Consider the following 18,383-nt stretch of genomic DNA (forward strand, 5'->3'; position numbering starts at 1 on the left):
AAAATATTCTGATGTCACCTGTTATGTTCATATGCATGGCCTTTTTTGAAAATTTGCATCTACCTATAATATTTGATAAATTCTACTTTTTAAATTGGTAATATCAGGACATACATGAACACATCTGGCGTGTTATTTCTTGATAAGTCGTGATACGACTTGACATGACCATATCAGCCTGAATATATGATTTTTTTTACCGAAAATAGTTTTCGAAATCTCCGACAGAGGGTGTATGATCGCTGAACTGTCTCGCTACATGAGAGTTCAGTCTAAAAGCTGTAAAGTTCTTAAATATAAATCATTTTTTTAATACTAAGCCATTTGTTTGGAATTAATTTTTAGTTTAATTAATAATTTTTATTGTAAAATAAGCTAAATATAAAAAATAATATTTCTTAAAAGTTAGAAACGTAAATAATGTCTCAAATGAATTAAATGTATCGTAAAATATAAGAAATAAAAAAAGAGAACGCGATTGTATGACCATATATGACTGAATATGGCAAGATATGGAAATTAGCTTTCCCCGGCAAAGAACCAAAAAACAATTACGCATTTATTTTTGAAGTTCTCACTAAACGAGGGTTATAAAAACAGTCAACATTTTACATTTTACTATTTACTATAAAGACTTTTTGTAATAAATAACATCTGCCTTTAATTTCTTCCTTGGTCGTAAACTCACGAAATAAAGTGCTCCTTAATCTAGTTTGATATAAATTTACAGTAAGAAAATATATATGCTCTTTCTTTATGTAAACAATTAAAGAAAACATTTGGACCGTTTTTACGAGTGTCCTTGCTATGCAATGTTCCGGTAAATTTCAAACTTGTTATTGACGTATTCATTAAAGACTGATGACCTCATCCCTCCTTTTTATGAGTTACCATAAGGCTACTAAATATTTGAGCATTTATAAGTAACAAGTTTCTGAAAATAATCTGTCTTTTAAACGACGTGACAGAAAAACCTTTACATTTCATAAGATGAACTCGAAAATTTTTATTCTTTTATTGCAGTGGTAACATACCATAAGATCCGAGGACATTATATCCGCGACACTATGTATTGGTTTGTTGTCGAATAAACACACACAAAATTCATGATAAACGGGCACAACACGGTAACAAGCTTATGTGTTGGTTATATTTTTAGATAAACACAAACAAATCGCGGATATAATGTCGCGGATATAATGACTTCGGATATAGTGACGTAGAACCATTGCAATATTAGTCAAGTAATGCAAGAAATTATTAAATTAAATCATTTTTTGGCTCTATTTTGCTTTTGATAAACTCATAATTCTAAATATCTAAGTTTAGAATAAATGTTTCCAACATATTAACAAAAAACAATTAACCTGATGCAAGAAAACTTATTTTGGAGCAAGAAATTATCTTGAAAATTTAATTGTCTTCACTCGAGCAAAAAAATTTTGAACCACGAAAAATTAATTCTAATAAAGAATAATTTTTTGCCGGACATAAGAAATTTATTTAAAAGTTGACAATTTTAAGAATTTAAGTACTTTAAATTGATTTTACGCTTAAGGAAGTCTTAGCAAGGTACTAGAGGGGGGATGGGCATCGACTGTTGCGCGGTAAGAAAAAGTAGTAACTAAACGGCGTGATTTTTCCTAATCTATATATTTGACATTGGCTAGTGGCTGCATTTATTTTAATTTTGACCATAACTTCTTACTCAATTCGATGATGTATGAATTTTTTTGGATTTAAATAATTGCGGATAAATTTACTTTCGCCCTACAGTTTTTTTAAATGAATTTTTGTAGGCAATTTTTAGGCCAAAATTCATTAATGTTCTTTGTTTTCCGGGAAAAAAAGTTTAAATCCGCTCTGATCAAATCAAATCAAATTCATCAGATCTGAGCAGATCTGCATTTTGGCCAGATCTGTCTAGATCAAATTTGATCTGATTAGATCAAATCTGATCTGTTCAGATCTGGTTCGATTGAAACAGAATCAAATTATAAAAAAGTTTATAAAATAAAAAAAAAATGTGAGCCGTCACGGGACGCCTGGCAGATGTGAAACATCGACATTATTTTGTAAAAGTAATATGCAGAAAAGAACAGATTGTGTTAGGAACTAAATATGTCATAATGATAAAATAAAATATTACGATTTTTTTCCAGATAACGATGACTATTTATTGAATGAACATTTATTTTCATTAAATACAAAAATTTACGAATTTATTTCAAATCGTGACTACTTAATTCGTTTAATCAGTGACTTCGGTAATAGTTATATTCGATGTTGCCTCTGAGGACGGTATTACTGTGACAATTGGTCGATGGTAACTGAACTATATTACAAAAGTATTGGACATAACATTATCAAGATATCTAATAAATACAGCATCTATTGTTGCTCCGTATCTGGTGGTAGGTTCTCTTGGATTGTTATTAATTTGCAATTGAAATTCTTCTTGGAGAAACGTAATTAATGGCGTTGATTCATCTTTTGCAAAATTTACATTGAAATCCCCAAATAAAATCAATGGTAGTTTGTCTTTATTGGTTTTGAAAGTTATTGAACCTCTGTGACTGTACGGAAATAATCTCTCGTGTAAAAATGAAATGATGTCATTTATTTTTTTATTAGGAGAAATGTACACAACAATCATCAATTCACTTCCATCTTCTAGTTTAACGTGTGAAGCACGTATATCGCCAATAGATGTTTGGGAGACATGAACTTCTGTAGCATTTTGAATTACTAAATCCATGTTGAATGTAGTAATATGTGAAGTATTGTTGTTTTTATAAATGGAAACTCCAGCGGCTCTAACATTTTGTCTCTTAAATTTAGCTATACAATGAAAATTAGGTAAGTCAACTGATTCATCTGCAGGAAGCCATGTTTCAGTTAGTAATAAAAAGTTACTCCTTTGACAAATAGAATCTTGTAAATCAGTAGTATGTTTTCTGAGACTTTGGCAGTTTAAAGTATAAATGGTTAATTTATTTCTGGAGTTTATAAATTCAGTGATCAGTCTTTGCAATGTAGTAAGTTTGTTTAGAGATAATCTTTTAAATTCTTGCTGTAAACTTGAAACTGATGGATCTACTCTTCTTCCATGATAAAATCTTAAATTATCCTGACTGTTACATATAAACAACCCTTCAAGACTTGGTACTCGTGTTAAAGCTACGTAAAGTAATGAAATAGAATGACTTTTACTATACTCATAGACCACAGCGTCATATGTACCTCCTTGAGAACTTAAATAAAAATTAGTATATTCTGGTACTATTAGATTAATAAAATCTTACATAACATTAATAGTATGTCTTGTGTTTAACTGATCTTGGTGATGTCCAGTTTCAATAATAATATTTTGTGACCCCTGTGATGATTGTTGGGTTCTGAAATATTTATAAAAAATATGTTATTAAAATATACAGAAAAATTTTAATTGGCTTCAATATATTAGTAAACTCAAGAATCTTAGCTAGTTATTTCAAGATATTACTAAAGATCGTAAATTATAAATATCAACAATGAATGTTTCACTATAAATTCCACTATGATTAGAAAAATTAATTAATTTTTTAATGTTCATATTAATAACAAATAAGAAAAACATTCGTGCGCTGCACGCCATCAGCTGATTTTGAAATACAATTCTGTCAGTCTTAATAAATTTATTCTATAAGCAATTGATTTAATGCATTAATTTCAATAAGAATGAAATTAAAATTAATAATTAATTTAAAAACATTATATGCAATGAAATTTATGTGAATTTTAATCTACCAAGAGAGTAGATTTTACATTTACTGGCGCTCAAAACACACCAAATCTACGCGTGCTTAATGCACAGATAAATGCATACTTTAATTATAAAAATATAATTAACTTACTGATGACTTGATAGTGTGTCATAGTGTGATTTTGCTTTCTTTGCAGGAGACTGATCACTTTCACTCTCTAAATTATCACGGTCAGACATTTTATTATCAGAAAAATAATTTGTTTTCAAGTAAAACACAGGTTATGTGCACCGCAGTAAACAACACTGTATACACTACGGAGTATACACTATAGGTATCCGAGCTCAGTGTAGCGAGAAAGATGGCTTAACGCCGGATCGAGTGGGAGAGAATCGCACAGTCGATTGCGCATGGCGACGTGTCGCCACACCGTACACACTACTGCATATAGACTGTATATTTATATACCATCATATAGCGTGGCGACGCGTCGCCACGGCATGCGTCGCCACGCCAGAAATCGGTTTTACGTGCGGCTATAAATGTTTCACATCAATAATAGCAAAATTTATTTTATTTCTGCTTGCAAATTAGAAATTATGTATTTTATATCAATTTTCTGTGGTTTAAAGTCGAGTTATCGTTGAAATACAATTTACGATGTTGGGGATTCGAACCTGGGTCCTCCTGCATGTCAGTCCCAGAGCGTACCATTCAGCTACTAGAAGTACCTGACTGAGTTACTCTTCAGATAATAATGTAGGCGCTGTGTTATCTTTTCGTAAAATTTTGAGGTCGGTGTACAAAATATGATTACTTTATGTATTTTGACCTGCTGAAACCAAATATTGCAGTAATTTTCGTGAAATCCCGGGTCATTTATTGTTAATAGCCATTTGTTTAAACAATTATTTGAGACATAATTTTTTTTGAGATCGGATATTTTTTTTTTTTTAATATTTTAGGCAATTTGAAGATGAAAATTACTCTTATAAAATTTGCCGTAAGTTGATAGTTTCTGAGTTATAAATTTTTGAAAATTGAAAATTCTTGATCTTCAACAATTTTGATGATTAATTACAAATAAATAAATTACTTATCACTAGGTTTCATGCACGTCATTGTAAAGAAGAATACTCAAAGTTTCTATTGAAACAATAACATCCGGTTATAATTTGTATTAAATAAAAAAAAACGTGATCAAAGTTAGTGCATTTGTAAGAGCTATTTATTAGAATACAAGTATAAAAAGTCGTACCTAAGTAGATCTGCTCTTATCATAGCAGACCTAATTAGATCTATCCATATCATCTTTATGATTACATATATTCATCAAGCTTGATCTAACTTGATCTGATCATATCTAAACTTTTTTTCCCGCATAATAATCAGATTAAATTAGATCTGCATAGATCAAGTCAGATCTATTTATATCTAATTTTTAATTTAATTTTGATCAAACTTGATCTGGATTGGTCTAATTTGATCCAACCGGATCTAGTTTGATCAGAACAGATCTATTCATATCTACTTTTCAATTTCATTTTGATCAAACTTGATCTGGATTGATCTAATTTGATCAGAGTGGATCTAGTTTGATCAGAACAGATCTATTCATACCTACTTTTCAATTTCATTTTGATCAAACTTGATCTGATTTGATCTAAGCAGATCAAATTAGATCTGCCCATATCTACTTAGATCTAAATTTAGATCAAATCTTATCTACTCAGATCAAATTTAATCAGAGCAGATCTAAACCTTTTTTACCGGGTTATTTCATAAATTTAGCTATATTGCTTTTAAGGCTTGATATATTTCAAACCGCTTGACTTACGTAAATCTTTACTAAAACATTTTCTGTAGAACGTCCGGTTCCCTACAAAAATGTACCTCAGTCAAAAAAATACAGTTATTTGTTATCAAGTTACGAAATTTCAAAGTAAAAAAAATTCTTATCCTCTTTAAATAATAAATATAAAATTCCGTGATGACCTTTGAACATTAATGTTAAGGGTTCATATTTCCACAGAGAGTTTGTCTGGAGATGTTGACAGTACTTCAATGTTCAAAGAAAATAAATAGAATTTTATCCATTAAAAAATAGTCAACAATTCACCATGACACCATACATGGCTAATTTTTGCCGAGCTTATCATACATAGGGACCGTTACTTTACTATAATAAAAAAAAAAAATTAATGTCTAGTCTACAGGGACGACCGGTTTCTTTTTTCTACTCTTATTTTTATATAAAACAGACAAAACTGGAATAAAATATTTTTCTGTCCGACTCTCGTATTTTTTCCTTTGAATTCAAGCAATTTTTTTTTTTGTCATTTCTCTTACAAATATATACGCCACGGTATAATTTTCCCAAAGAGTTTCGAGTGTAGCTTTGCTTTGAGAGTTTTGTTACTAAAGGGAACGAGGATAGTTCGATGCGACACTTTTTCATCACTGCTTATTACAAAACTTTGAGGAAAAGTAAACCAACGGTAAATTACCTAATAGCGGCTAAATTATAACTTAATTAATTATAAATGTAAAAACTTTCAATTGAATTTCGCTCAAGTTTGTTATTAATTAATTTATTATTATACTATTAATTAGTAAATTAATTATTTTAAGAAAATATAATGTAGTTACCGCAGAAAACGAGCAAGTGAGTTTCCACGTCCCGATCGCCAGAGTCAAAAACCACTAACTGACGCAACGGAAAGCCTAATGTAAGGAAATGGAGATAAAGACTGGCTCGAGAATAACGAAACTGGTCTGGCGAGGAAGGATATTTTTGGGGTACCCAAATGACGCGGTAGTTAACGAATTGCCGGCCTGAGTGCAACCTCTGGATGTATACCTGCTACTTTGGGATCTTTAGATATACACGTGCAATGTGCAATATAAAATACGACTTGAGAGCTGACTGTACAGTATTCTTTGAAGAAAATAAAAAAAATAGGAAAAAAAAGAGAGAAACTATATTTAGTTATCTCTTCAATCTTTATTATGTTTACTTGCGCTAGACTTTTTTTTTATATTGCAAAGCATTTTAGAGCGTCGATGTTAAACAAAATATTTTGAGAAACATTAATTAATAAAAAAAACACGTTATATTTCAGAGAAAAATAGTAAAAATATTTAACACAGCGAGAAAATTTAAAAGAGAACATGATTATTATTAGAAAAGGATATTCGGCAATATTCAACCGAAGTTAAAAGATTTTTTTAGCAAAGATAAATATCCCTGATGAAGAAAAAGGATTCAGAAATACAATAGTATTACATCAATGCAAAATATACCTATTTATACACCGACGATAAAACTTACTTGAATCAAGTAAATAATTTTGAAGTACTCGGTCTTCTTGATTTGAGTAGAAAAATTGTTAGCTTAATAGAATTTTTTAGTTTGAGTAAATTTAATTTGATTCAAGAATTTACGTCTGTAAAGTTAGCATTTACACGATCCAGCATTGACCAACATTATTAATGATTTCTTAGAATCTAATTAAGTAATAAAATTCTAATCAGAACAACTAATTAGCAACAAATTTATCATCACAAATAGATTTTTTTGCTTGAATAATGACAGAAATACTGATAATCAATCATAGGTGAGCCAATGACAAATTTACATACTTCAAGAATTTTTCGTCTTGATTCAAGACAATGAAACTTTTTAAAATTATTTTCTTCGCTCAAGCAATTTTTTCTTAATTCAAGTTAATTTTTTTTTTTCAATCTAGTATTCAAATCCAATAACTACTCTCATAATTGAGATATGATTCATTATAAATGCATAAAAAATACTTAGGCTTTAGGTTATCTTTTAGAAATTTTGAATCATTATTTCTCAAGACAAAAAGCTAAAGAAAATTGTAAGGATAAAACAAATTTTTTTTGCCTCGATTTCGCAACTATTTAATTAATTACACGATTGATAATCCACGTAGTCTAATTCATTTGCGCATCATTTGATAGATAATTTAATGAAGATTAATTCTGTAACTGGTAAAAATTAATTTAAGATAATAGAACTAAAAAAAAATATCAAAATAGTTAAAAGAAAATTCCTGTCAATCAACACAATTTTCCGTTTAAAACAGGATAACGCGTAAAAATTTACGAATTTAATCAGTTTTTTTTTTATTAACTTGGCATCCACTTTGCGGAGATTACCATTGAAGATGGTCATCTTATTCAGTGTTGTTTAATTGTTATTAATGAAAAACTAAAATCATCAATGAAAAATTACACATGAGTGTGGAACGTTCATTTTTAGGTTTAAGTTTTTTTTTATTTTATTGTTTTATTGCACCTTTGTACTTAGCAGTAAGTATTTTTTTTTTAAAAGATTGTAAATAAAGGGATTAAGAAAAATTCCCAAATAACAGATGTTTATATTGGATTCTCTGAGCAAAAATAAATTCCAGTTACAAACTTTTAGTTTTATATTTTAGATATTTAGTTCTAAGAAATATTTATTTTAGAAAAATAACGTATTTTCTTTTATTAGTTTTTAAATGTGAAAAACACATTTAAGGCACATTTGTGCAGCTAGAATAAGAAAGCCTGTATAGGCTTGATTTTATGACCTTAGGTACTTAAGTTGTACAAAGGACTCTCTATTTTACACTATACAGTACAACCACATATTACGGTCTTAGTTAAGAAGAAAAACATGTGTTTTTACTAAGGACAATACAGAAAGTTAGACCTCACAATAAAATAGTTTTAACATTATAGTTAGTCTGCGACTAAACTCTGTCAAGTAACGACACTTCTCTCGATACGATTCTTTTCTTTAAAATAAATATTCTATTTGAATCACTCTATGTGGATAATAATATTGTTTTTCACTTTATTTATTATTAATCCTATCCATAACTTCCTACAGTTAAGTTAATAGATTTTAAAAAATATTTGTATGCATGGGAACGTTAGTATCGATTTATCTCGTGGCAAAAATGTATGTTACAAGTACCGATAGTGTAAGAGTAAAGTATGACCGATTTCGGGGTTGAGAAACCCAGGTAGTTAGTAAGATCTTATTATATGACGTCTCGTTCTCGGGATTACATTACACGTAGTACCGCTGTTTGTACTGCAACATCACTACAACTTTAGAGTATTTAAAAAAAAAAAGACTGGAGCGCCTCTAGTGGCTCTCCATCGACTACGTCCTCGTATCTAACTCATAACGTTTTTTGTGCGCGATAGCATCACAACGTAAGAGTGAAAAGTAGAATTTTTAGTTAGAAAAATTCTTAAAAAAGGAAAATTAACAAACGGAAATTATGTCTAAAAGCAAGAGGAAGAGAGAGAGAGAGAGAGAGAGAGAGAGAGAGAGAGAGAGAGAGAGAGAGAGAGAGAGAGAGAGAGAGAGAGAGAGAAGAAAGAGAAGAAAAAATGTGGAAAAAGATAAAGGAATTAGAAGAAGCCCTTCATGGCTCGATGTCTAATGCCCAGCTGCCGAAGCAAGTTGCAACACAATCACCTGGTAAGCTTAATTATTGTTTTTACAATATTCTGAACGAATGTTCAAAAAATGGCAATGCGCCCACACGAGTGGTGGGACATATTGTTCAGTAAAAAAGTCGGTTTAGTGCGTACACGAGTGGTAGCGTCATAACCGTAAAAATGCTTTCTGTTTACGGGAGCATCTAAAATGGCTGCCGGGTCGGATAACGAGAAGACTCCGTTATCGACGGGAAGTGAGCAGCAGCTAGATAACTTACCACCAGAGTCTAAATCACCCGAGATGTCGCCTATTGTCAAACCGACTCCAGAATCCGGGAAATTAAACGATGCTGAGTCGTTAAAAGACCCAAATACGCCTGTTGGCGTGACTGAGTCCGATAAAAAAGAAAATGTTCCGGAAAAATTGGATGTCGAGATCATAGAGATTTTGGGTGAGGATCCTTTAGCAGAAGACCCTCAAGTAGGAGTCTTACATTCGGAAGTTGCAACTCGCTGGTCAAACCTCATAAGTAATGGGTTAAAAAAGGAACTGAAGAGTGATCTATTGGCAAAATACTCACGAGCTAGTAATTGCCAACTAGAAGCTCAGACTCTGAACCCGGAAGTCGCAGCGTCAATGCAGAACACGGCAGTAAAGCGAGACAAATTTGCTTGCGAAATTCAAAACATTATTGGATTCGCAATGTTAGCCCTGGGCAAGGGGATTTCATTGATGCTTGAGGAAAAAGAAGATGGAGTCGACAGAATGGAGCTTCTGAAATATATTTCTGACTCTGGAAGACTCTTAGCAGAAGCTCATCATAAGGAAGCTATGACGAGACGCTCCTTTATACTTCCTGGCATGGACAAGAATATAAAGGAGGTTTTAGAAAAATCAAAGCTTGATAAATTTCTGTTCGGAGAAGATTTATCTGAAAAAATTAAATCGACAAAATCCATTGTAAAGGTGGCAGCAGAAATAAAAACAAAACCACAGTCGCAGAGAACTGCTTTGAAAACTGCGAACCAAGGAAACTGGAAGGCCCCATCCTCCAAGATGCAATGGGCAAGGATGGAGAGTTCGAAATCAACGCAACAGGCAAAATCAACTGGGTCCAGTGCTTCGAAAAAACAGTTCAACAGTCGTCTCGGCCCCAGCTGAAAACGTCACGCTCGCAGGCGGATCGCCGCCATTGACATCAAAGGTATCAACAACGGCAGGAAGATTGAAATTCTTTGTCAATAAATGGCGAGAGATCACAGACAACAACTTTGTGTTAAATTGTATACTGGGTTATCAAATTGAATTTGATAAACCAGTTTTGAAAATTAATGAGCCTAAAAATTTGATAAGTGAGGCACAGGGCCTTAAAGACTGCAAGGACGCCATCAGTAAATTATTAAATATTGGCGCCATTCAACCATGTGATGATGTAGAAGGTCAATTTGTCTCCTCATACATTTTGGTAGGCAAGCCAGATGGTTCCAAAAGATTTATACTAAATTTAAAAAACTTAAATAAGTTTATTAAGACAACGCATTTTAAATTAGAAGACATAAAATTAGTTTCAAAAATAATCTGTCAGGGAGATTTTATGGCAAATTTAGACTTAGGAAATGCCTATTTTCTGATTCCTATTTGTAATTTTAGCAGAAAATTTCTAAGATTTCGGTTTCAATCGCAATTATATGATTTTCATTGTCTACCATTCGGCTTGGCTACAGCTTCATTTATATTCACCAAGGTCCTAAAACCTGTGATGAATTTTCTATGTAAACGTGGGTACGTGTCGGTAGTTTATTTGGACGACATTTTGTGTATCGGGCCAGATTTTTTATCATGCAATGAAAATATGATAAAAACAATTAAATTATTCGAGTCATTAGGGTTCATTGTAAATAGAAGAAAGAGCGTATTAACGCCGAGTAAAAAATGTCAATTCTTAGGGTTCTGGATTAACTCAGAACGCTTAACATTCGAGTTACCAGAATCAAAGAGATTAAAAATCCTTGAATTAGTTAGAAGAATGCGGGGGAAAAAAGAGTGTAAGATTAGAGACCTAGCAAAATTTATTGGAAATTTAATAGCAGTCTGCCCAGCAATTAAATATGGATGGCTGTACACAAAGGCTTTTGAAAGGGAAAAATATTTGGCTTTAGTAGAAAATGAAAATAATTATGAAGGAAAAGTGCAGCTCAAGGAAAATCTGACCGAAGATTTTGCTTGGTGGGAAAAGAACATTCTTTTATCAGTGAATGGTTTTGGAGATCACCAATACGAAAAAACAATTTTTTCAGACGCATCTCTGACTGGATGGGGAGCGTCATGCAATAATAAATAATCACATGGTTCTTGGTCTGTTGAAGAGAGGAAATTTCATATAAATTTCTTGGAATTACTTGCAGTCTTTTTAGCCCTAAAAGTTTTTGCTGCTGATCTTTACCATTGTAAAATTTTCCTTAGAGTAGATAATACCATAGCGATCTCCTACGTCAATCGAATGGGCGGCATTCAATACCCGCACCTAAGTAGTTTAGCCAAAAAAATTTGGCAATGGTGCGAAACAAGAGATTTGTGGATTTTCGCCTCGTATATTCCATCTAAAGAGAATGTAGAAGCAGATATGGAATCAAGGATGAGCAATATTGATACCGAATGGGAGCTCGCGGATTTTGCCTTTAAAAATATAGTTGAGGTCTTCGGGAAACCAACAATTGACCTTTTTGCGACTAGAATTAACACAAAATGTGAAAAATTCTGTTCTTGGTACAAGGATCCAGATGGGTCTTATGTCGATGCCTTCACTGTAAAATGGAGTGAGAAAAATTTTTATGCTTTCCCTCCCTTTACGCTAATACCCTGGGTATTACAAAAGATCATTGCAGAAAAGGCAGAGGGCATTTTAGTCATACCACTCTGGACAGCTCAACCTTGGTTCCCTATTTTTGAATCCCTATTAATAGAGAGACCAATTATCTTTAATCCTCATAAAAAATTACTTCTTTCTCCTTGCAGGACCCAACACCATCCATTGTGCCAAAAAATGTTGTTGATTGCCGGAAAATTATCAGGGAAGCGTTCGCGCGAAGAGGTCTCTCAGTTCAGACAGCAGAGATAATGCTGTCATCTTTAACAGAAAATACTGTAAAGCAGTATTCCAATCCTATTAAATTGTGGTGGCAATTTTGTAACAAAAAAGGATTAGATCCTTTCGAAATCTCGGAATCTGAACTGCTGGATTTTTTATCTATAAGATTTGAAACCGGTGCCTCTTATGGCACATTAAATTCCATGAGAGCTGCTATTTCCCTAATTGCCGGGACTAATTTATCTGATAGTGTGTTATTAAACAGATTTTTAAAGGCGTTTTTAAACAACGACCATTGACGGCCAGATATGATAGAACTTGGGATCCGAAAATTGTATTAGATTTTCTGGAAAAATGGAGTCCAGTTGAATCGTTGAATATATCGGAACTGACAAAAAAAGTAACGACTTTACTAGCTCTAGGAACGGGTCATGGACTGCATACGTTAGCAGCTATAAGCTTAACAAATATTAAAAAATCTAAAACAGGATTAGAAATAGAAATAAAAGATTTAATCAAAACCTCAAAGAAAGGTCGTAAACAACCATTTCTACAATTACCAACTTTTAAAGAAAAACCACTGCTCTGTATTGTCACCCACGTGCTGAGGTACATAGAAGTAACGAAGAAACTTCGAAAAGACTGTAAAAAGCTTTTAATAACCTGAAAGAAACCACACAAGGAGGCTTCTTCACAGACGATCAGTCGGTGGATTAAGTCTGTGTTAACAGCCAGCGGTGTGAGTGAAGATTTCACGGGGTATAGTACAAGACACACCTCGACCTCATCAGCGTTCAGGAAAGGACTAGACATTAATGTGATCAAGTCCACAGCAGGATGGTCGAAATCTTCTGAACTTTTCGCGAGATTTTACAATCAACCTCTACAAGAGACTGATAATAACTTTGCTAGGACTGTTTTGCTAGGAAATCAAAACATGTAGTTGTGGAAAATAATAAAATTTTTTTTAAGAAAAAAAAAGGAAACAAACCTTACTCTAAACATATACGTGTAATGTAATCCCGAGAACGAGACGTCATATAATTGAAGGATCAAACGAGCCCTCCCTGTATTGTTTTCCCACCCGTTTGTTTAATTAATATATATGAAATAATCATAATTATCATATTATTATTTTCCTAGGTGTTCGTTCTCTAAAAAATATGTTAGATACGAGGACGTAGTCGATGGAGAGCCACTAGAGGCGCTCCAGTCTTTTTTTTTTTAAATACTCTAAAGTTGTGGTGATGTTGCAGTACAAACAGTGGTACTACGTGTAATGTAATCCTCTCGAACAAGAGGACATATAATTCTGATCGAACTTCACCCGCCTTCAGCGGGCTCGTTTGATCCTTCAATTGTGTGGGACTCGAGCAGGCAGTTCCTAACTAACTTCGATGTACGACAGACCTCTGTTCTTTAACTCTGTCAATTTTTCTAATAAACACTCACTTAAAATTTAACCGCCCCGTAATTCCTTAATTATAACAACTTAATACATATTTAGAATCTTATTCCATAAATTCCGATACTACATGAGTGTTTGAACATCTATTTGCTTTGTGCGCGACTTCAGCGCCATGGTACGTTTAAACTACAGGGGGCTATTGTCATATATTATTATGTATTAAAGGGCTGTTAGTAATAATAATATTAAATGATAAATAAAAGAATGCTTTATTAATTAAAGGGAGTATTTATAATGAATATTTGTTACCGTAAAGTGTTCTTGTGCACTAAAAAATAGAATGTAAGTACCTATAGTTAATACCGAAAAAGTAGCATAGAAGTTAGCACACATAAAGATAGGTTAACGTCAGACTGAAATCAAATAAAAAAAAAAAAGAAAAAAATTTTTTTTTAAATTAATAGTATATTGTGCAACAAGTGCGACAACGTCGCACGAGTTGCACATACTATTTTGTATTATAAATGCGGTGATATATGTGGGTACAAAATTGGGGTCCAGGGGCAAAGCCCCGGCGGGGGATTAGGGGAGGGGGGCGGAGCCCCCCCCCAGTCCCTAAAAACAAATAAAAAGTTAAAAAGAAAGAAACAAATATATATCAGATAATAAATGCAAAGTAATTAATATTGAATAACAAAAAATAAATTTACACACTAAAACAATCAACACATCAAATTAAATGACATTAGATTTAGATGTCACTAGAATTTTTTAATTTTCTTTAACAAACAAATTTGTTCCAAAAAATTATTCATAAAAATTGTATTTTTTATTTTATAAAATTCCTACATGTCAATTTTAAAAAGAATTTTTCATGTCACAATTTATTTTTTGCAAAAATTATAAAAATTATCATATTTCTGCTTAATCAATGTTCATCACAATTAAACAGCTCAATATTATAAATTATTTTTACTTTCGTTAAAAATATGAACTTTGTAATGTCAACCTCACTTCTTTAATATTGACAGTTAAATTGTGTGTTTTTTTTTTGTTATTCATTTTAATTTTAGTAGCTTTCACAGTCAATTGCATGCGTCAAGAATAGTTTGAGTGCGCCAAGAATAATTTGCGTGCGATAAGTGAACTTGTCGCACTCAAATAACAGTTTCTTTTATGAAAAAACTCACGCGTAGTAATTATTTTAAAATGGGCAAACGACTCTTTTTCAACTGCAACAGCGAGCGTCAAGATACTACTTTTCCTGCATAAGTAATACAAAATTATCATAAAACTTGAATGAACATTTAATTATTTTTTTTATAAGTAAATTTTGATTAAACGAATTTATCAAAATCTTTTACTGTTTAAAAATTTTACAAATTAAAAGTGCCGATTGTTTTTGAGTACAAAAAAAAAGATTACCTTTGTTAACTAAAATTTACATATTACAATTCAATAATAAAGCTGAAAAAACTGGTTTATTGATTAAATTTATCATTTTTATTTTTATTTTTTCCTTTGATTTATTTTCCAACTTGCTGTTGGAAATTTATAAAAATGACAAGCACTTTTTCTACTTGTATTCTTACAACTGACAACACAACAACTTTTATGACTCATTTTATGTATATCTTTATATATGTTTTTTTATATACTTTTAAATTCTTTTTATATTCGTATCAGTAAATGTTCTACCAACGTGCATAACAGCTGATGATGGGCACACTCAGTGCACATAATCAGTTTAAAACACCGCGCGAAACTTAAAATGAAAAAATAAATAAAATAAAAAAAAAAATTGTATTTAAAAGTATTAAAAAAAAATTGCAAACAAAAAAATAGTAAATTGCAAAAGTAATATTTAAATGAAAAAAAAAAAAAAATAATAAAGCAACATTTAAAATAAATTAAAAAAAAAATATTTTTTCATACCCGGGAAAAAAAGTTTAGATCTGCTCTGATCAAATCAGATCAAATTCATCAGATCTGAGCAGATCTGCATTTTGGCCAGATCTGTCCAGATCAAATTTAATCTGATTAGATCAAACCTGATCTGTTCACATCTGGTTCGATTGAAACAGAATCAATTTATAAAAAAGTTTATAAAATAAAAATAATAGTAAAATTTATTTTATTTCTACTTGCAAATTAGAAATGATGTATTTTATATCAATTTTCCGTGATTTAAAATCAAATTATCGTTGAAAAACAATTTGCGATGTCGGGGATGCGAACCTGGGTCCTCCTGCATGTCAGTCCCAGAGCGTACTATTCAGCTACTAGAAGTACCTGACTGAGGTACTCTTCAGATAATAGTGTAAGCGTTGCATTATCTTTTCGTAAAATTTTGAGGTCGGTGTACAAAATATGATTACTTTATGTATTTTGACCCGCTGAGACCGAATATCGCAGTCATTTTTGCGAAATGTCAGGCCATCTATTGTTTATAGCCATTTGTTTAAACAATTATTTGAAAAATATTTTTTTTTGAGATCGAATATTTTTAACTTCCCGCTAAGAAAATCGAAGATTTTCAAAAATCGGAAAGTTATTGTTTTCACCTCGTTTTACGAATATCGAGTTTTCATCGAATCTCGACGTTTCGAGGTCCTAGGAAGCCGCCCTGACTATTCCCGCGATGGTGTCTGTATGTCTGTGTGTGTGTATGTATGTATGTGTGTGTATGTGTGTGTGTGTGTGTTGTGTGTGTGTGTGTGTGTGTGTGTGTGTGTGTGTGTGTAAACCTCTCATAACTTTTGAACGGCTTAACCGATTTGATCGCGGTTGGTGCCATTCAAAAGGGCTTGGCCAAATTTAGATTTTGACTATAATTTGGAACGATTCGAACCCGTAGATTTTGAGAAATCACAAAAAAAATACAAAAAAAAATTTTTTTCAAATGTGGTTTTTTTGGATTAACTTTTAAACGGCTTTACCGATCAACTCCAAAAACTAATCAGCTCTTAACATCAAAAAACCACGTTGACCGCCGCTAGTCCGGTCAAAATCGGTTGATTCGTTCGTGAGTTATCGTTGACGAAAGAAAACCGAAAAAAGTGTTTTTTCAGAATTACTCCGAAATTTTCCATTCTATCAATTTAAACTTGAAGATTCTTCATGAAGCTTAAAAAACTGCGTCGAATGCCATCAACCGCGTGAAAATCGGTTTATTCATTCAAAAATTATTGCGATTTGAAAATTCAAAAAATAGTGTTTTATCAAACTTCTATCAAACTTTTGAGCTCGAAGAGCTCAAAAGCATACAAAAGCAATTTTTTTGAGCTCAGGGAGCTCAAAATAACACACAAATTGTATTTATGAGCTCAAAGAGCTCAAAAATGTCATAAGTACAATTTCAAGCGTTCAGGTATAGAATTGGCGGGAAGTTGCAGGGATGGCCTTCAGGGTCAACCGTTTTCCTAATTTTTTTTTTTTCAATATTTTAGGCAATTTTAAGATGAAAACTACTCTTATAAAATTTACCCTAAGTTGATAGTTTCTGAGTTATAAATTTTTGAAAATTGGAAATTCTTGATCTTCAACAATTTTGATGATTAATAAATAAATTATTTGATGACAAATAAATAAATTACTTAACACCAGCCCAGTCAGCACCCAAATCAGAAAGATTTCTATATGAAGTCTTATAAAAAACTTCCCATAGAAGTCTTAATATGAACTCTTAAACAGTTCATTTTTAAGAACTTAGAATCCAAACAAAAACAGTTTCACTGTAAAAAAATCGCGCCAAGTCCACGTTCATAAGATCATTAATAAAAAAAAATTTTTTTCTTTACAAAGATATAAAATAAAAAAATTAAAAAATCCAAGTAACCGATATGATTGTATATGATTTTCGGAAATTAAAAAAAAAATTTTGTTGTAAATTTAAAAATAGAAAAAAAATTTTGGAACGTATTTAGTGTGCGTGATTGCAAAATATTTTACTTTTAATGAAATTCATAAAATCTATTTACTAGGACTTTAAAAAAATTGAAATACGCTATGACGCACACCAAGTACGTTCCAAAATTTTTTTTTTAATTTTTAAATTTACAACAAAATTTTTTTTTAATTTCCGAAAATCATATACAATTATATCAGTTACTTGGATTTTTTAATTTTTTTATTTTATATCTTTTTGTAAAGAAAAAAAATTTTTTTATTAATGATCTTATGAACGTGGACTTGGCGCGATTTTTTTACAGTGAAACTGTTTTTGTTTGGATTTTAGTATTTTTTGTAATTATAATAAAAATTTACAATTGGTACCAACTTCAATCTCGCGTTGGCTGCATTTTTTTATAGCAAACTATCCCCTTGAAGCTACAGTTTATGTAAAAATAATTCCAGCGTACCCTGGTGGGTGTAGATGCAAGCTGTGAAATTTATTTTTTTAATTATAGTTTCCCATCTATTGGAGGATTACCATGCATTCTCGAATTATTTAGTCTGTGGCATGTCACTTTTTACATCGAAAAAAAGTCAGGATCGAAATTTTTGAGCTTGTTATAGTTTATGCTGATAAAATTTAATAATTTCAAGTAGATTAATTGTTATAATTGATTATAATTAATTAATATCAGTAAAATAAAGTATGAATTATTGTTATAATATAAAATTTAGGAACAAGAAGTACCGTAGAATTAAATAAAAGTTTGCAACCTCGAAATA

General features: G+C 31.5%; 2 protein-coding genes across 2 annotated transcripts in view; one reads left to right on the plus strand and one right to left on the minus strand.

The window, feature by feature from the left end:
• The window catches only part of LOC123271841 (sodium-coupled monocarboxylate transporter 1), a 92,389-nt gene that overhangs the window by 63,340 nt on the left and 10,666 nt on the right, over window positions 1–18,383 (minus strand). The window lies entirely within an intron of this gene.
• Window positions 9,412–13,266, plus strand: LOC123271876. The gene is made up of 2 exons (XM_044738406.1): window positions 9,412–10,414; window positions 12,226–13,266. The coding sequence occupies exon 1, from the start codon at window positions 9,418–9,420 to the stop codon at window positions 10,369–10,371; it is 954 nt and encodes a 317-aa protein (XP_044594341.1). The 5' UTR covers window positions 9,412–9,417; the 3' UTR covers window positions 10,372–10,414; window positions 12,226–13,266.

Source organism: Cotesia glomerata, linkage group LG9 (genome assembly GCF_020080835.1).
Source record: "Cotesia glomerata isolate CgM1 linkage group LG9, MPM_Cglom_v2.3, whole genome shotgun sequence".
Lineage (NCBI taxonomy): Eukaryota > Metazoa > Arthropoda > Insecta > Hymenoptera > Braconidae > Cotesia > Cotesia glomerata.

Excerpts from the sequence above, each read along its gene's own strand:
- LOC123271876 (XM_044738406.1), top strand. The coding sequence starts at position 9,418 with ATGGCTGCCGGGTCGGATAACGAGAAGACTCCGTTATCGACGGGAAGT.